The sequence below is a fragment of the Sceloporus occidentalis genome, unplaced genomic scaffold (genome assembly GCF_023333645.1).
Source record: "Sceloporus occidentalis isolate IW3139 unplaced genomic scaffold, rSceOcc1.0.p SCAF_52, whole genome shotgun sequence".
Taxonomy (NCBI): Eukaryota; Metazoa; Chordata; class Lepidosauria; order Squamata; family Phrynosomatidae; genus Sceloporus; species Sceloporus occidentalis.
The window spans coordinates 3,314,885-3,335,683 of NW_028317032.1; the positions used below are offsets into that span (position 1 = coordinate 3,314,885).

At 41.8% G+C, this 20,799-nt stretch overlaps 1 protein-coding gene across 4 annotated transcripts; it reads right to left on the reverse strand.

Moving 5' to 3' along the window:
* Positions 1-646: 646 nt before the first annotated feature.
* LOC149288343 (N-myc protein-like) lies at positions 647-3,769 on the reverse strand. 4 transcript variants are annotated; one of them, XM_089491913.1, is made up of 2 exons: positions 3,052-3,769; positions 647-1,266 (listed from the first exon to the last, which is right to left on the reverse strand). In XM_089491913.1, the coding sequence occupies exons 1-2, from the start codon at positions 3,767-3,769 to the stop codon at positions 647-649; spliced, it is 1,338 nt and encodes a 445-aa protein (XP_089348039.1). The 4 variants fall into 4 exon arrangements, with proteins under 4 accessions (XP_089348039.1, XP_089348041.1, XP_089348040.1 ...); XM_089491915.1 differs by having other exon boundaries at positions 647-1,239; positions 3,043-3,769; XM_089491914.1 differs by having other exon boundaries at positions 647-1,257; positions 3,043-3,769.
* Positions 3,770-20,799: the final 17,030 nt, after the last annotated feature.

The window sequence follows — 20,799 nt, forward strand, 5'->3', positions numbered from 1 at the left end:
TATGTATCAACATCATACTAAAGTATACAGGCATTGTAAGAATTAGTACAGTACATAACAAAGAAATTAACAATATATTTGTATACAAAACATGCTCCTCAAACATTGAGGTGTTACAGTACTTAGGTCTGAGCTTTCAGTCTAAAATTGGTAGTTAACAGCGTCCCCGCATAGCCCAAGATAATTGTACAAAAAGGCAAGTGGATGAATGATATTTACAAGAATTTATCAAGAGGTACAAGTGCTAAACCCCCAAAAGTAACATCCGTACAAAACGGTATAAGCACCATAAAAAACAAAAACAAACGAAAAAAAAAAAACAGGATAAAAAAATTACAAAAATAAAAAATAAAGAAAAAATGTCAGCAGCTCAAAAATGCTCACAAAATGAAGAAACCAAGTGTGGAAAAAAATAATAATAATTAAAAAAAAAAATACAGTAAATAATTTGGCAGTCTATTCAAAAACACCTCAAAGTCATCCAGCTGTTTACAAAAAAACAATTCCATATAAAAATGTATTTTCAACTGTAGAGTGAACTGGATTGAAATAAAACCAAACATTCAGAAACGTCAAAACGCTTTTGTTGTATAAAGAAAAAAAAAGTGCAAAGTGGCAGTGAGAGTTCAGGAGAGGAGAAAGACAGTTAGCAAGTCCTTGCATGTTCCAATTTTTTAAGCAACTGTTGCTGTCTGAGTTGCAGTTTTTCTTTTTCTTGCAAGAGTTTTTGCTCATCGGCCTGAAGGGAATGGACGTATTCAGTGGCTTTTTTCAGGATTACTACTTTAGCGGCTTTGTCATTTTTAGCAAGTTCTGGTACGTGGTCCCTTAGAGTGAGGAAGCTGGATCTCAGATCATTGCGGCGCTGGCGTTCTAGAATGTTGTGGTTCCGTCTTCTCTCGCTGTCTTCCGAGTCGTAGTTGCGTGGGCTAGAGCTTTTCGACTTCGGTGGCATAATGCTCTTAACAACACGAGGCACCTCATTTTTTTGCTTTTTTGGGGGAGGGACCACTTCCTCAGTTTCCACGTATGGGGAAGGAGCTGCGTAGTTGTGTTGCTGATGAACAGGGGCACATCTCTTGAGAATCAAGTCACTTTGTGTGGCCTTTCCTTGAGCCAAATTGATGTTCTTGGAGCGTACAGTGATTGTAAGCGATGTAACAGACTTGGAGGAAGTCCGCCTTTTCTCCACTGTTACAACATCAATTTCTTCCTCCTCCTCCTCTTCTTCTTCTTCTTCTTCGTCGTCATCGTCTTCTTCATCATCTGAAACCAGAAATCCAAAAGATCAGTATACCTACTCTGCATTACGTTAAGTATTAAAACGCAACAAAACTCCAAAATGCATAAACAAAACTGCAAAAAATAAATAAAAGCCCAATATAATCAACACCCATTTATGATTATATCCAATTACCTTAATCATATGACCGCATACTATTGGACAGGCAGAAGTGCTTCGTATGCAAGTCATGACCTCATTAAACGAATTATATTAAATACAGTCCATTGTAGAGTTTGCCAAAGGCTTCATAAAAAGCACAAACTGGGGGATTTACAGTACTGGGGAAAAATGCATTAACTCTACAAATCGTCTGCCTGTGTGACTGCAAATCCAGACAATCGCTGGATTTGTTCTTGTGCAGCGTGTGTGTCTGCTCAGCTCTGTAGGCCCCTTTAAGCCAGAAATTTGGTCCAAGGCCAAAAAGACAGCTGTTTGGAGGAAGCACTTCCTCACTCAGAGCTGTCAAGGCGCAAACATGAAAAAGGGACTGTAGACAGTTTATGGTGATGACCCCTATGTGCATAAATAAGCTCAACTGTTCAGCAATTGACTGTTCTCGGCTTTCGAAGCAAAAGACCCCAAATAGATTTTCCACATGATGTGAATTCTCTTCGTAGGGTTAATGTCCCCGACAGTAAATGCCTACAAGAACAGGCAGGAATAAACACCTTGCGTCATCCTGTCTTAAACACCCTCGCTCTCCATACTTTAAATAAATGAAGTGCCCCAACTCCTAATTAGTGAGGCAGTTGGATAAATAGGAGGCTCTCAGAACAGCGGGACTTGGTAGATAGATGGTGTTGTAATTCTGCCTGAGACCTCGCTCATTAAGTTGGCAAGCATCTGTTACTAGTAACTAATGTGATAGGATTACCTTTAGATACACAGTAACCCCGTCTGCTGCTTTGACCGCTTAAAAAGAAAGGTCTCTCTAATTCAATGAACCCATTCACAAGCAAAAATATACTGCCACCTACTGGTCGCATAGATGAATACACCAATGCAGGCATATTTTTTTTTTTTAATATGGTGTCTAGGTCATACAGAAAGGACTCTTAGTTATTCGGAGCTATGTTATCATCAGCAGTTTCAAACAAAAAAACTTTAGGAATTAGCAACAGGGTTTATTAGCTTATTTAATTTTAAACCCGCAGTTGATCGCTTTTGATATAATATTTTATTAAAAAATGTGTGACCTTGACAATAAAAATCAATAAATAAAGCTTCTCATAAATAAAAAAAACAACAAGACAAAAGGGATACCTTGGATCACAACAGATTGCCGAGTGCAATAATCATAAGGAAGGGACTAAATTTATAATAAATATGTTCCAGAAAGAAATATTTGTTTAAAACATTATCAATTTAATTTTGACCGTAAACCACTCTACTATCCCAATTTTAAGATGTATGCCAAAGTTCAAAGAAAACACTAAGAAGTCCATCGTATGCTTGGATCCACTACAGGGTCAAGTAAACTGATCTTATCAGGAGTGCCAATACAAAACATAGACGTGAAACACAGTGTTATTGTAACAATCACCCATCCAGCATGAACTGGGTGTAACGTGAACTAAGTACAATTTGTCTCATAAAAAAACACTCACACAAAACACTTATAGAATGCATTAATGCATTTTGGCAAATACGCATAATCACTTATAAACATGAATAATTACATAAAATAAGGTCAGAAACGTACATTGACATGTTAGTTCTGAACAAGAGACAAACACAAAGTCTTGATGTATAGTTACCTGATTCACTGTGGCTGTCACATCCAGAGCTGGAGCTGGTCATGCAGGAATGAGTGTTGCTCTTGTTTGGTGCAGCAGAAGGTACAGATGAAGAAGGAGAGACACTGCTGGAGGCACCAGCTTGGACACCTCTGCAATTCTCCCCCTTGTTAACTGGGAATGGAAACACCACTGCTGGGTCAACACAGTGAGTTGCAGGGTTGTTCAGATCCTCCCCTCGCACTGTGATGCTGCTGGCAGTAAGGGTCCCAGGCTGGCTGGTGTTGGTGGCTTCTACAGCTTTGCCCAACTTCTCGCTTACAGCCCTTTCTAGCTTTTCCCTGGCTGAGAAGCCGCTCCACATACAGTCCTGGATGATGATGGACTTCAAGTTGCAGGGAGACAAACCAAGCTCTGTGTTCTGCAGCAAACCCCAGCCAGATCCCCCCAAAAGGTCAGTCTCGGGGGGCAAAAGAAGCAATTCAGATGCCCAGTCCAAGGAATTCCCCTCAGCAGACAACCCATAATCCAGCAAAGGCCACTGTCCAGGGGACAGAGGGTCATTCTGCAGCCCAGCTCGACTGGGCGAGAGAGGAGGAGTGGGGAGTAACTCAAACTTCTTCCATATGTCTTCCCCTGGGGGAGCAGAGTCCGGGCCACACAAATAAAAATCATCCTCGTCCGGGTAAAAACAAGGCTGCAAGGAGTCAAACTCCAGATCTGGGTTCTTACTCACAACACCAGGCATCTTCCAGCTCCTCGACACCTTTAATCTTTAACACAGATGTCTTCTTGTCCAAAAGAGGAAGTCAAACCCTACCTGGAATATCAAAAAAAAAAAAAAGGAGGCACAAGTGAGACTTCCAAATTCTATAGAAGAAAAAAAATAAAAGAGAGCGTCCTGTCGGCTGGTTCTAGACTGAGCAACAAAACCCTACAGTTGGAAATGCCAATGATCAGCGGGATGGAGGAGGAGAGTCTGTGCTTGGAACTGCATTCAGAGGATGCATGGATGTGTTTGCAGTAATGGGAAGGTCCTACATCACATCAGCAACTCCCACCCTGCCTGCCCTCACTGCATTAACACTGCATGGCAATAATGTATGTATATATACATTTATATGCCATATGCATGGCAATAATGTATATCTATACCAAGTTCAACACCCCCTGCAGCAAGAGCAACATTACACAAAAGCAGCACGTATAGTGTGTGACTATCCACACATACTACCTGGGCAAAAACACAGGATTAACATAGAATAGTTTTATTGCATAATGCTGTAGAGATAGAACTCACAACACGATCTCCTACATATCACAATGATCATGATTATGATAAGATAAAAAAAGCCATCTGTGAGATTCTGCAGCCTTTTTTTTTTTTGGAGGGGACCCGCAGTCTGTCAGCATCCATCAGACCACACAGGCAGAGAATAAAGGAAAAGTATAGAGGGCTGGAGATATAGTATCCCTCTGCATATAAATTAGCAGCATATGGGCACTGGGACATGCAGATCAATGTGTAGACACACACAGCATTGGCTGGGAGGGGTGCAGACAACATACCCACCGAGAGATCACTATATATATATATATATATATATATATATATATATATATATATATATATATATATACACACATATATACATAACACATACATAGATAGATAGATAGATAGATATATGTATATAGATAGATGTGTTTATATATATGTAGATCTTCAGTGCTAGATTCCGGGCTATATAGAAGGTATAGACTGCACAGACAGATGCATGCACGTTATATAGGATGCTAGACTTTAATGCAGACAGCGCTGTGGATGCAATCAGAAGGCAGCATGCATCACACACATAGTGGACAGGGTGGTGTATAGGAGGGGAGGTGGAGACAGATTTATGGTGAGAGGTGTATAGACAGAGCAGTCTTACCTCTGTGCTGGCTGTCACTGGGAGCGCAGGCACCGAATGCCCTCTGCCACTGCAAGCACTAGCACCCAGCCGGGGACCGCACTGTGTCTGCACCCTAGCGCTGCATGCACTGGCTCCCGCACACTGTCACTGAACGCACTTTCAAGCTGTTGGATATTATTAACCCGAAAAAAAAAAAAAGACACACCCGGGAGAGGGGAGGGGCGAGAGAGAGAGACAGGGGGAAAAAAGACAAGACCCCGTTTCACCCCGCCTCCTCCTTAGCCATTAGCCCGGCCTACCTGTTTCCATAAAAAGCATGGGCGGTGCTATTTCTTTCGCGCCAAAATCTAAGCCCCTCCTCTTTTACGCATACTTACTTGGATATTTGCGTGTGGCGGCTGTGGTGGTTATCGGTTGTTAGGTTCTCGGGGTGCAGTCGTTGCAGGCGATCTGGGAGGCTAGTGGGATGGGGTCTGGTGGTTCTGCGCCCGTGGGGTATTTGAGCAGAGGGGCTCTACATTAGATTTGTTGACCTACTTTGCTTGGGTTGGATTGTGAGGAATCCCCGCTCCCTGGGGTTTCCTGTATATCGGACTACAGAAAAGCCCTTACGTGGGGGCAAATGAATGTACGCTTGGTAGACTGCTGGCTCTGCATGTATACAGCAGGCAGGGGTTGGTATCACTGTTGCTCATGGTGGACATTTACTGGGGTCTGTGGCGGGCAGTTTAATGATGTTCTATGGACCTACACAACTTCGTATGACCACTTTGCTTTATTATTATTATACTTTATTTATAAAGCGCTGACATTCTGCAGTGCTGTACAAGATGATAATTCTACAGATAATGACAAATACAATACAGCAATTGACATACAGATACAAGAGGAATGAGGGGCCCTGTTCCTGCAGGAACTTACAGTATAGGTGATTGCCTATCCCTGACAGGTGTAGATTGCAGATGCCAGCAACCCAGCCGACCTGCAGCAGTTTGGAGATCAGCTCCCGCATCTATCAAGCCCAGAATTGCTTTATGTATGGGGCAGGAGTTTATTGTGTGTGTGGGGTGTCTGCACCCTGTATGCAGTATAATCTGTGCATTGTGTCCATTAGTCTATTATGAAGCATAACATGGGAGGGAGGGCACCTTCTCTTGAGCAGATCCATTACATGTTAAGCCAGGCAGTGATTTAATCTTTCACCTAGTTGGCATGCCTGTGTTTATATTCCTTCCCTGCACTTTTTGGTGTGTGTGGGCTGATCACAGTAAGGTACAGGCTCTGTTACCCCCTCCCTCCCAGGCTGCCTGTGGTTAGTAAATAAGGCTTTGGCGTCCTAGCTTTTCCTCGAATAGGGTGACACCTAGTGGCCGCAGGCAGAATTCCCTGGTGATATAACCAGGAGCGCTCGCCCCAGCCCTTTTTGTCGGTCACGCCTAGAACATGTAAAACGAATGTGTGTGGACCTGTGCCGGTTGCACAACATAGGTTCACGTTATATAACCCCTGTTATGTGATGCTTACTGCGTTGTATCACGGTGTGACTATGCAGTATTTCTGAGTAGTAAAGTTTGGATGATGAAACTGTTTTGTAAGCACTTTTAATTTTATATTTTTTTTATTTATTAACCAATGTTAAGAGACCAGACCTTGGGGTTTACTCCCCTCCTCTCACACAGGTGTCTCATTAATGGTGTCCTGAGAAGCCTTGAAATTGTTTGCGTGTCATTTGGTTTAAAATGCGGTGCATGGACTACACATCGCCTCCTACTTGGGGGGGGGGGGGACGGCTCCTAAAAGGTATTTGCTTTAAATAAAAGAAACAAAGTAATGGAACTCTGCCACGGGTAACATCCATTTTATGTTCATAAAACGATATAGTTGCAACATTGGGCTAAGTAGGTCATAAGTGCTTATTAGCGCTACGTGTGGCCCCTTCTACTTTAGACACCCCTCCGAAGGACATGCACCCACATCTTCAGTAGCTAGCAATATGATTAACCCCTTAAGGACCAGGCATTCTACGCCAGTGTACACTGCAAGGTGTTTCAGAATTTTTACTGTCTTTAACTGTAATTGCCCCCCTCTGTTTAATGTAACCACCTGGACCAGCTTTTTTTTTTTTTTTTTTTTTGTAGGGGCGCGAAAGACTTCCTTCTGGAAGGATTGTCCTTTTTAATCTGAAACATTTTTTATATGAAAAAGTTCATGGTCTCAATGCATATTAATTACCAGTATATGTGGAAATACAGGAAGAAATGTATATCTGCGTTCAGTGACATTCCATGGTTACATAGATGTTATGGGATCTACAGTGGAATATTTCAGATGTTAAACACAGAATATTTGCCATTTTGCTTACTGGGCTAATGCCACATTTGCAGCATTATGGTGGTCCTGTGTTTCAGTCTAACGCAGTGAAGGTTGTACCAAAACGCATTTTCTCAAAAATTACAATTCCACTTTTTTTTTTTTTTTTTTTTTATCCCCAAACTTGAAATTCCTACTGAGTTACTGGGCCCATGTCTCATTTGGGGAAGTAGGATGTTTCTATTTAACCCAAGAAAGCCATCTATTTGCAAAAAGCTAGGCAACCTAAGGTATTTAACCCAGTAGCGTACCTAGCGGGGGGGGGTGGTCCGCACCGGGTGCCGCTCATCAGGGGGGTGCCAATTAGCCAGCACCCCTCCAGAGACGGACAGTAATGTCCGCCGCTGGAGGAGCAGGCTCGCAAGGGAGCCTTCCTTGAACCCGGCTTAGGATCACTCAAGGGAGCCGGAGGTCTGTTAAAGACCTCAGATACCGCTCCCTTGCGATCCGCGCGGCAACAGCTGCTGTGCGCCAGGGTTTGTTGTCAGATCCCGCTGTCCGTGCCCTCTGAACTGGAAGAAGACAGAAGAACTGAAGAAGAGGAGGAAAAGGAGCTGTAAGGAGAAAAGAGGAAAGGTAGGAAATCATAGTGTGTGTGTGTGTGTGTGTGTGTGTGTGTGTGTGGATTGGTGTTATGCTGTACCATTTCCGATGAATTTTTCATTTTATAATGATGCTCTAAAGTACATCATAACTCCCATCACTCTATACTGTTCCATACAGTGGCAGAGCTGGGAGACAGAGGCCTTGCAGCCCCACAGCAGGACTCCTGAAAGGTAAGTGAACTTCAGAGGGAGGGGGTAGATAGGGAGAAGGGAGTGAGAGGGGGTAGATAGGACAGAAGGGAGTGAGAAGGGGTAGATAGGGCAATCATACTCCTATCATGCCAAGTCTGCGAGTATATCCTGGAATCTGGGTGTGCCTGGGCATGATAGGAATGTGATTGCTGTTAACAATCATATATGTATGTATGTTAATATTGTTTTGTCCTATTTTGGTGTGTTACTAACTTTAAATAAAATATTTTTTTTTATGGTGGGGGGGGTCATATTCGGTTTCGGCCAGGTAAGTGCTGCATTTTCGGTGTCGGTCCAGAATTCGTTTCGGTGCATCCCTACTACTAATGAAGTGGCAGGCCTACACCACATCAATGTTTGGCTTAGTATATAGTGATAGGAGTTATGCTGCACTATTGTCAATGTCTGGCTCAATGTATAGTGATAGGGATTACGCTGTACCACCGTCAATGTCTGCCTCAGTATATAAAAGCAGTAATGCTGTACCACCTTCAGTGTCTGCGCCGGTATATAACAGTAGAAGCTATGCAGTTTTAAAGTGTATGTGGGGGGGGGGCCCACACACAGGATCCGCCCCAGGTGCCAAACACTCTAGGTACGCCCCTGATTTAACCCCTTCAGTCTCAGGGGTTTTTGGTACCTCAAGACCCGGAGCAATTTTGCCATTTTTGCGGTATGTTGGTTCAGCGATTATTCCCCTTTTCCTGCGTATAGTGTGCCCATGTAAACTATATATTGGCTTTTCAAGGAGGTGCTGCAGAAATTATTTCCTGCGTTTTTGTTTCCCCCCCCACCAACACTACTGTATTGCTTAGATTTTTTTGCACAGGGTACGTGTTATGGCAGAAAAGCCTGGCCAAAATTATTTAGCCGCATCTCCTGATTACAGAAATACAACAGGCTTTCTAGAGGGCCATATCCATCCCTTACATATATAGTACCCTATAGGGTAGTATTTTTCCTGCCATACAGTGGCAGTACGATCGGGTAAAGCCTCTTCATGGAAAAGAAGACGCTACGGCAAAACAAAGGGTTAACAGACAGGAACCCTCCCCCTTACCCATAAAGCCAGGCTAACCCTGAACGAATCCAGTTTTCTTCTTGTCCCGTTCAGGGACGGACGTTTCCTACGGCTGGGGATGTTTCACCCGAAGATCGTCAGTCTGGTGAGGCGCATGGGTTGCTGCCTGGGGGTCTTCATCTCCGATTGCTCCCCGGGTGGTGAGCAGTGCGAGGTCCCCTCCGCAGCGTTTGAGTTACGGAGGGGTTTGGACGGATCAAGTATATTGGCTTCCGGCTGTGCGCGGTGAGTGGAACGCACGCCCGGGTGGCGTTGCGTTCCACTGAAGATCCGATCGCGCTACTGCACATGCGCGTATCGGATCTTCTGGAAGGTGCCAGATTCAAACCTTTAAAAGGTTTGAATGCATCCTGTCTGTCTGCATGGGCATTGTTCAGCACAGGATACTGTGTCACCAGCCCCCCCACACGGTTCAGAGGATTTGGAGGTAAGACTTTTTTCTTTCCCTTCATTTTTTTTCTCTGCCTCCAGAAAATTTAGATTTTATATATATATATATATATATTTTTTTTATTTTTATTTGTGGGTTTGTTTCTACTCTCACTATTTGTTGTCTGTTGCCAGATGTCTAGTCTGGTTTCTCCGGGGGATAAAGACAAGAAACCTGCTCCCACTCCAAGGAAGGCAACTTTTAAGTCAAAGCATGCAGCTTGCTCTGAGTGTGCTACTCCTCTTCCTGATGGATGCAGGAAAAAGATGTGTAATGCCTGCGCGGCAGAGCAACTTTCGAAAGAAAAACAGACTTGCAATCCTTTCCGGGATGGTTCCAGGAAAACCTAGCGCAGACCTTTGAGGCTTTTCAGGTTTCTGCAGCTCAAGCCCAGTCAAAGGTTTTGAGTAGGTCCTCCCACATGCAAAAGATCTCGGTCATCTTCCAGATCAGAGCTATCATCTGGTGAAATCTCTGTCCTCAAGCTCTACAACTTTGTTCAGTTCATAGGAGGAGGCCGTTTTTTCTCCCCAAGAATTTAGGAAATTCACCAAGGAGGTGACTCGTACTGTATCTGACGAAGAGGTTAATAAAATCAAGGGCTTTCCTGTTCTTCCCAAACTGAAGCAACTTATGGAAAGAGAATGGAAATACCCAGGGAAGAGGGTTTTTCTATCCAGGCATTTTAAACACCTTTTCAGGCTCCAGAGTGATGAGCGTTGGGATGAGCCCCCCAAGGTTGACGTCCAAATAGCTCAACTGTCGAAAAAAACAACCATTCCCATTGGAGGAGTCTCCGGCCTTAAAGACTCGATGGATAGGAGGATTGAAACTTCCTGCAGGTGTATATTCCAGGCATCAGGTGCCCAATGCAAAGCTGCTGTAGTCAGTGCATTGATCTCCAGGGCTCAAAGCTATTGGTTACAGGCCTTGGAAGAGTGCTTACTGGATGATCAAGACTCCAAAATTTCTCAACTACTAAAGAATTTGAGATTGTCCAATAGTCTTTTTACGAATTCATCTTAGGAAATGGTGAAGATTTCAGCTCGCAATATGGGCTTATCCTCGGTAGCCCGCAGAGCTTTATGGTTAAGATCCTGGTCGGCAGATACAGCCTCTAAGGCATCACTCTGTGATTTACCCTTTGAAAGGTATAAATTGTTCGGAGCTCCGTTGGACGACTTGATTAAGCAAATGTCTGACACTAAGAGGGCTCTTCCTCAGGATAAACGCTCCAGATGGAATAGAAGGTATCCATTTAAAACCTCCAGGCCCTTCCAGTCCTCTTCCAGATCGCAGAATTTTCGGAGTTCCTTTGGAGTCCGAAAGTTCCAGGATCGTCCCAAGAAAAGAGAAAATTCTGACAAAGTAGGGGGAAGGCTGCAGCGGTTCACTCATGTTTGGGAACAGACTACGCGCAGCAAGTGGATTCGGAATCTCATTTCAGAGGGATACAAGATACATTTTTCGTCAGTTCCTGATTTCTTCGTACCCATCCCAATTAAAAAATTTAGCGCTTCATTCTGCTTGCCTGTCTCTCCTTTCAAAAGGAGTCATAGAGAGGGTTCAGGCTTCTCTACACTTCCAAGGAGTGTATTCCAGACTCTTCCTAGTCCCAAAACTGGACGGATCCTTTTTGGATCTAAAAAAAGTGAACAGCTGCATACCGTATCGCCACTTTCAGATGGAGAATTTATCTTCGGTCGCCCAGTTGCTTCAGCAAGGAGACGTCATGGCAACCTTGGACCGGAAGGATGCATACCTTCACGTCCCAATTGCACAGTCTTCCAGAAGATTTCTGAGGTTTGCAATCCGAATACGTGGAGTCGTTCATCATTTCCAATTCAAGGCACTCTCGTTCGGTCTATCCTCAGCCCCAAGAATCTTCACAAAGATTTTGTCCATTGACTGCATCGCTGCGGGAAAAGGGGATTTATATAGTTCCCTACCTCGGCGACTGGCTCATCAAGGGCGAATCTCCAAGGAACCTCCGGGCACACCTTGCCGCCACAATACAGTTTCTGGAAAATCACGGCTGGATTATCAACCGCAAGAAGTCCAACCTCATCCCTTCTACCAGGATCCAGTTCCTTGGCTTAGGAGTGGATTCAATATCTCAACAACTTTTTTTTTTTTCTACAGTCATCAAAAATCAGGATCAAAAATGAGATCAGGTCCCTTCAATTACACCCAACTTGAACTATCAGGAAGGCCATGAGCATCCTTGGTCTCCTTACGGCATCCATCCCGACGGTCAAGTGGGCAAGAGCTCAACTGCATTCAATGGGATATTCTAAGGAATTGGTCAAGACGAGAGGAAGACCTGGATCTAGATGTTACGATCGCGAGTCAAGTCTTATCCCACCTTATGTGGTGGAGGGCGCCTTCAAATCTTTCCAGAGGCCTTTCTTTTCGTTCCCCCAAATGGGTAATACTTACCACGGGTGCTTCCGGCATCGGATGGGGCGCCCATTTAAATTCTCTTCCGACAAGGCGTGTGGTCTCCAGCAGATTCGCGTTGTTCATCATCCAATTTTCGGGAATTAAAAGCAGTTCTTCTTGCCCTTGTAGCCTTCAGAACCCTGTTGGAGGGTCGTGCAGTGTGGATACAGTCGGACAACGCCACGACGGTTGCATACATAAACAGGCAAGGGGGTACTCGGGTAAGGAGCCTTCAGGTTCTTTGATCTGTGCTGATGAGTTGGGCCCATCGGCTACTCGCATACGAGGATACGACAATACCATTGCGGACGATCTCAGCAGGCTAAGATGGTCACAAGCAGAGTGCTCTTTAACCAAGGGAACCTTCGCCTCCCTGGTGTCAAGATTTGGCCTCCCGGAGATAGATCTAATGGTGTCCAGGAGAAACAGGAAAGTTCCAGTTTTTGCCTCTCAACAGGCAAGATTCTCCAGACTTCCTGGACGGTCTGTCCATGAAGTGGGATTTCCGTCTGGCTTATGTTTTTCCTCCGATCGCATTGATTCCTTGCGTCCTCCAGAAGATCCGTTCAGACAGGGCACGGGTCTTAGCCGTCATCCCATATTGGCCAAACTGCAGCTGGTTCTCCCTCCTAAAACAACTAAGTCTAAGTCACTTGCTGGACGATGGGGCCCTGCATCTGGATCAGCTCCAGATGTTCAAGTTGACAGCCTGGCTACTGCAAGGATGATTCTGCGGGGTCAAGGTGTTGAGGATGATTTGTCTGACTTGCTGTTAAAATCAGTTAGAGGCTCTACTTCAAAGATTTATTTTCGGATCTGGAAGAAGTTCCTTCTCTGGTATGCCTCAAGGGACTTTTCGGCTTTTCCTCCTACAGTCAACTCCATTTTGCTGTTTTTAAAGGATGGATTTTCCGCGGGCATCAGTGTCTCTACCCTTAAAGGTCAGATTTCGGCCCTTAGTCATTTTTTTCTGGAAGACCTAGCTTCTTACTTGCTAGTCAGATTTTTTTTTTTAAGGCCATCACCATTCAGCGTCCGCCAAGGAGGGCTCACTTTTCCAGCTTGGGATCTTACGGTGGTTCTTCACTCTCTGCTCGCCTCCATTTGAACCCTTAGAGGAAGTTCCATTGAAGATCTTATCGTTTAAGACGGCGTTTTTGGTGGCCATCACTTCTGCCAAACGTGTGGGAGAAATCCAAGCCCTTTCTTCCTCGGAGAAGTTTACCATCTTCCATCAGGATAAAGTTGTTCTCCACCTTCAGCCTTTCTTTCTGCCGAAGGTCTTATCCAAATCCGCTATTAATCAGCCTCTGGTTCTTCCATCATTTTTTTCCATCTCCCTCCTCTCCAGAAGAAGTTAAATGGCACATGTTAGATGTCAAGAGAGCCCTTGAGTTGTATATTTCTAGGACTGCCTCCATCCGTTCCACTGACCAATTGTTGATTTCTTGGTCTGGTCGTTCGGCAGGGAAGGCTGCCTTAAAGGCTTCCCTGGCAAGATGGATCACGGGAACTATTAGTATGGGCTATCAAGTCTCTGACGTTCCTCTTTTGTATCCTGTCACGGGCCACTCCACCAGGGCTGTGTCTGCTTCATGGGCTGAGAAGGCTTCCTGTCTGTTAACCCTTTGTTTTGCCGTAGCGTCTTCTCGTCCATGAAGAGGCTTTACCCGATCGTACTGCCACTGTATTAAGGAAAAGAATTTACAGTGAGTAAAAAATTTCCATTTTTCATACTTGCTGCTTAATGGGTTTGGGGGTTGTGAATGGGGGCGGGAGTGTTTATACCTTTTTTAAATGTTGTGTTGGGGCAATGGGATGTAAGGGATTTTTTCTTATCATTAAACTTTTTTTTTTATTTTTTGTATTGTACTTTAACTCCTTGACTGCTAACGATGGCATGCTGCCGTCGCTAGCAGTCCCAGTCAGGTGCTAACGACGGCACCATGCCGTCGCTAGCACCATCTTACCTTTATGGAGGTCTGTGGACCCCCATCACCACCTACCCCGGCGAGCTGCCCCTCACATTGAAGGGCATCACCGGGGGCATCCGATCCGGCCGGTGACGGCACGCGCAATGTGAAAAAAGAATAAAACATTTTAAGTTAAAAAAAATAAAAATGTACAAAAGTAAAAAAAATTATTTGGGGGTCTCTAAAGGCAGATAAATAAAGATCAAAATTGCCTAGAGACCCCCAAATTAAATTATCTAAACATAAACTAGTTTAACTTAAAAAAAAATAAAAGAAAAAAAGTATTCTAGCTAAATGATCACTGTGGTAGCCAATGTTACCACAGTGACCAAATAGCTATGAAAACACACATTCCCTTTTTAAAAATGTCCGATACTAAATTTTAACCCCATGATCCCTTTGACCATGGGGTTAAATTTAGCCAATGGTAGAGGAAGGCAATTTTAGAAATCCTGATGAACTGTAAATTTTATTAAAATCAGCCATTTAGCCTGTGTGGTACTTGAGTAACCATCTCATCCCTGGAGCTCCTTGCATTTTTGGTGTAAAAGTGATTTTTACATAAAGTATACATTTTTAGAAACTACACCCCTTGACGCATCAAATGAGGGGCTGCATGTATTAGTAGCACAAGACTGGAGTGCGCAAGACATAAATAAATTTTTTTTATTTTTATTATTTTTATAAGTGTGATGTTCAATTATTTGTTGTGCGCGTCAGATTTGTGATACAAATACAAATAAGACCTCATTTGCTGCGGCTTGGGGTGTAGTTTCTAAAAAATATATAGTTTTGTTGGCATATTTTAACATCCCGGGCAGCTAGAGCTGTTTAGTTGAGGGCAGCCATGCATTAAATTTAAAGATGTCTAGTAAATTTAACTTTTAGCAATAAAATATTAGAAAAACAGTCTACTGTTCTCAATTTCTGTTTATTTTAGACCGGTTACCTACTACAAATATTTAGCAACACAGGTTTTGATATTAGAGTTTAGAAAAATAAAATTACAAACTAATTTTTATTGAGTCGGAAGTGAAAAAATACACTTTTTTTTTTTCCTGATTTGTGTTTCGGCATGGTTTCTCGCTCTTTTTTGCCATTTGACATTAATTTAGAAAATGCATTTTTCTTTTTTTTGGGTGGTGGTATGAATTTAAACAAGTCGTCAAAGTGGGGGTCTTACTTGGGTGTGCAATTGCCACTCACCAAATCTTACCAAATAAAAGTAAAAATCTTCTACTTCACCAAAAAGCCCTCAGCACAAACTAACATACTTCCTAACTACACCAAAGACTTCAAATTGAATAAAATCACTCATTTAGTATGAATAAGTAGGCCAACCAAACCTAATAGCTATAAAAAAAAAAAATCCGATTGGGCCAAAACAAACAAAAGTTTAAACTCCTACTAACTGAACTTAGCAGCTAAAGTAGCCCTAACCCTAAAATTCCCTACTAAATAACTAATGCCCAACTCACTAATGTAAAAAGAGCTAAATTCCCTGCTAAACACCAATTAATTTGATTTAAAACATATAATTAAATATGCATGTGATTGGTTAAAAAAAAAAAAGAGGAAGTCATTTTGGATGGGCTGGAGCTCGACATCCAGTCAGCCACTCCGCCAAAGATCGCCATGGGAGTGCTGTACTGGTGGACTTTTACACGTTTTCAACTGTTTAGTTCTGTCCTCAACGATAGGAATTGCAGGGAATGAGCTCCAGCCCATCCAAAATGACTTCCCTACGTTGCGAAGGGGTTAATGTATGTGGGCCACGTCAGAAGTATTAATACTCTGCGTTTAATCTATTGAACTATAGAAAATAGTGTACTGTCGCTATCAATCTAGTGGTAACAGGGGAGTTGATTTGAAATATTTTTAAATCGCTTTACTGTGACTTATGAAATACCAATTGGCTTCTCCTGCAGAAGGATCCAGTGGATGGTTAACGGTGACGTTGTTCAGTTTCTCTTAACTTAAATAAACCATAATATTGTTGGGAGTTTGTAAACACAACTTTTTTTTTTTTTTTTTTTTTTTTTTTTTTTAGGGCAAAAGAACAACAAATAATTGAAATGCGTCGCTCTCCACTCCGGCGGTGCACAGTTTAAAATTCATCTGCATTACTTTATATTCCAGGAACAATTTTATTAGTTTTTGACTATGAAATGCTAAACTGAAGTTCTAATTCGAGGGGTCGGTTTTCTAGATTTATTGACCTTGCTCTAGAATGCAATTGAAAATTAATCTGATTCTTGCAAACTCCTCCCCACCCCAAGTTAATCTGTAGCAGATGAATCTTTTATTTGTGGTTCTTAGTTCTGTCAATTTGTCTGTAAAGAGATGGCTTCCTGGAAATGAGATCCTAATCCTGCAATAACCATCAAGGGAAAGTAGCGTTTGTAATTCTCCAATGACTCATTATAAATTTAAAATTTATCTTGCAGAGACATTAAAATCCTCAACAGCACTTTAAACCTGGACTTTGCCAATTCTGCATAACTCTTTTGAAGATTATTATCACAGGGTGCGTGTAGTTATTGTATTAACGCAGTAGGAGGCCTATTCTGCTTCCTTTTGTGTATTTGCTTTGGGTTAGTGTTGTCATGGTGTATACTACCCTATTAAAACAGTGTGGTAGAAATGAGTTGAAGTCCTAGGTTAATTGTTATATCCTCATTATTCTGGCCAATAACCTAGTTATTGTCTTTTGTATGAACATGCTATTCCACCCCCCCCCCCCCCAATAAAAGCTCCCCTTTATGATTATCTCGGGCTAGCTCATCTAACACAGGGCTGGCTAGCCCTACTAATGTGGCCAGCTAGTCCAGCCTCCCTGAGCGAAGAGTAGGAGGGAAACCGAGGTAACTGACCCGGAGATGCTCTATTAAACCCAAAGTTTGCAGATATGCCTATCAACGTTTTGTTGGAAGTGGGTTTTTCGGAGGGGTCCTGATTGTGTTCAAGGGAAACTATATATATGAAATTGGCCTTTATTTGAGCTCTATTGTGTTCAGCTAATAAACCTTAGCAAGTCTGTCTCTTTATTTCCCCTGAAGGTGTAATAGCTTAAAACTTTTTTTATTTTTGGTTTCTCAAGTAACACCCTCTTGAAGAAATGAACTTTTATGTGATTAAATTCTGGAAAGGGTTTGGCAGACTCATGCTTATCAATGATATTTGTGCCATTATCTTAATATAAAGATATTTATTGGCAAGGAAAATAAACATTTTTGAATAAACATTTTTGTTTGGATATAATAAAGTTTGGTATTTTTTGGGTTTTTTTTTTCCCTTTTCTACTGAATATTCTGCACAATGTATTGTATACTAAATGTAGGTGGGGTGGGGGTGTAGTATTTCTATTCATCTTAAAAATAAATACATTTTTATAATGCATAAATAATGGCTCCACACCTGGAAAGGGGTACTGTGCCTTTGTGATCGACATGGAGTTTTTTTTTTCTCTTTCTCTAGTTCCTTGCTAAACAAAACTGACTGCACTTTCTAGTGTGTTTTAAATTAGTATATCATAGTAGATCTGTCATTTTATTCTTTCCTCTGGAGATTTAGTGATACACTGTAAAGAAGAAGCATTTTTTGTTTCAATGGCGACAACCCATGAGTACCTGTGTTTTATGATGATTTAGTGTTCCTGGGAATAATTATGCATAAGAACCTTCTCCATGATTAAAGAATAATTTCTAATAAAGATTTAGACACTCAAAAGTGCTAGAAATTGTGCTTTTAATATTCCACTTACAAAAAGCCTTAAATTCAAAATACAGCATCTTCAAGGAATATATGTAAAACAAAACGAAGAACTTTAAAAGATAATCTGCAAAAGCGTAACTATTATTTAGAGTGCTAGCAAGAAAAGTGCTGAAGTCCTTAAATTTGCGACTAAACTCAGTGGCATGTTGCTGCTAAGTCTGATCTATAGGACTGTGGAGAGCCAATGGAGTTATGTATAAAAAGTGAATCTGGTGAAAAGTTTACAAAGTGGTCCTCACCATCGCAACTGACTTAATTGTCCAATAAATTTAATCCTCAATGTGATAAAAAGGTGAAGACACCAAGAACATAAGGAACAGAGTAGAGATTAGAAAATAGCTGCAATATTTATTTATTTTTATTTCATCTATTATATCTATTTTATAAAGTCATACTAAAGTGTAGAGTTATAACATCTACTTTTTTTTTTGTATTGGCTCCTTGAACATGAAACTCTGAAGTGCTGATGTGAGAAGGAACACTTGTCACTCTGAAGGCTGTCTATGATGTCATTCTGAAGTGAGTTTCTTATTTGAAACCTGATGCATTTGCATAAATTATACATTTATCGTCTTGCAGAGGGCAGAGCTCTAAATTTTAGTTTTTCCGGTGGCCTTTTGTCCTTTTAACATTAAAAGAGTAAAGCGTATATATCAGTTTGGAACAGATGTTCAGAGCTTTCAGATCAAACAGCTGGATATAAGTGACAACCATTTAACCCATTCTGTTATACACAGCAATTGCAAAAGCGCATTTTTTTTTTTTTGTGCATTGAGGTAGGCGCAACTAAAACTGTAACCATGAGTTGTGCCCAACATGCCTGGTTGTATGAGGCAGCGCTTTAACTGTTCCCAAGTCCTTGTGTGTTGTCCCCCTGTTCTTTAATCTTGTCTAATCATACTTTTTTATTGAAACAATTCTCAATGTTTAGGACCCAGATGTTCCAAAAACGTTTACATCCTGTATGTGTGATACAGTGGTGTGTGTGTATATGTGTGTGTATATATATATATAATGTATAATTTCTTTTAAAAATAGGTTAGGCACAACACAGGGTAAGGTTGAACTCCTGCACTTAGCATGTATGGGTGGGCAACATAAACACTGGCTAAAGGTCCTAGAACAAATGGCTGATGTGGTCAGAATGCTATATAAATGTTATATGAGAGAGAAAATTTGTAACACAAATTGTCATGTTAACCTGATGCCAACAGTCGGTAAAATGTACTATCATTATTGTCCATCAGTGACAAGTACTGTGTGTCCCTTGGGACTTGCATCTCCCGGAGGTAGTTATTATCTAAAAGTAAATGACCTTGTCCTGTCAATCATTGTTTCCTTGATCTCAAAGGCAATTGATATTATTTTTTTTTCTTTACCACTAGAGAAAATATATGGCAGTTTTCTGAAAATTAAATAATTTTATGTGCAAATTTTTAACATTCTCTTAATAACCGTCATGGAAGTAAGCATTAGCCTGAAAATCAGAATATCAGCTTCCTTGCCTGACACCCCCCCCATGTACTCTCGACTAGCTGCAGACTTTTGTACTGTCCTTGCCAGATGCCCAAGAGCAGCAGTTTCGGTTGTATACATATGAATACTCACGCTTATGTTTCTTTGGAACATTTATATGTATGGAGAAAGACTGATACAGATTTTAATCTACCTATTGTAATTGTATAACCTCTACAGTAGACTGTGGGTGCCTTTTCACCTTGTGTTCCAGTTGGAGTTGTGTATAAGGCTAAATTCATTGACAAACTTTTAAAACCTGTCCATTAAACTTCCAATTACCATTTAATGCCCGTCATACTCAACCCCTTCAGTGTGCATACACTTACTATGTCGCCATTTATTTCTGTAAGTCTTATTGTTTGGCACTGCAAACTATTGTTATCATGATGCAGAAGTCACTCTATATTCTACATATTAGAAGGAATATGCCCTGTCTGTCAGATCCAATAAGTCACCCTGTCACTGTGTCTGGGGAATGTATTCACTACAAATGATGCCAGCATTTTTTTTCATAATGTTACAGCTACAACAATACTCATCCGTCTGGCTCCAATTAATCTATTAGGAGTGCTAACAGCATTTGTGTAGCACAGAAAATCGGACATGCAGGTTGCGATAAAAAGGTATTAGTTTTTCTTAGAGTAAAACATTCCTAGGAGAGGTGAGCCTAAAAAAGCAATGGCTGTCCTAAAGACATTGCCACAGCGCTCCTGAAAAGCAGTCACTGTAATTTTTACCTCTGCGCAGTACATTCCTGCTTCACAAACATGGATAACATTAAAGGGACTCTCCAGTGTCCCGTGCCGCCTCATCATCAAACATGTTAGTACTTTATGAGTACTTTATGCATTATATATCTCTCTGTTTGTCCGTAACTCTCATCTCCAGCTAGCATATGCTCCACCAAATTGTAATTGTAGTTAAAACGCTACTGCAAGTACTACAAAATAAAAACTGTCTGCGCTTCTCACCCTAATAAAGTTGGCAACAAATATATAAACCTAATATAAATGAGAGGTTTTGGTTATATGAATTGGCCAAAGCATAATTAAGCTCACCCGCCACGTCAAGGCACACTCTCAATAGGGTGAGAACCTACTCTCACCTCCTACATAGTGGGCACACAAAGCAGTTTATACGGCTACCAAAACCTTATTAATGTGTTGGGGGAGGTGCAATTAAACCTCCTCCCAATTAACCCCTGGACAGCAAGCTGCAACCCGACTGATAAGGAGCCAACAACCTCACATATGTGCAAGCAGGGAAAAGAAAAAGCTTGGCGCACCAACATTTTTCCTTTTCCTTTCAAGTACTGCATGTTGGCTTCCAACCTCAGTGAGCTTCTGCTGCGGAAGTGCTTGGCTGTCCCTGTGTAACGCATAGTTAATCAATCTTCTCACCCATGGAATAATGCACGGCTAGCCCAGTACTTCATGCTGGAGAAAGTGTAGGCCATTCATCTACTTTTTGTCACGTA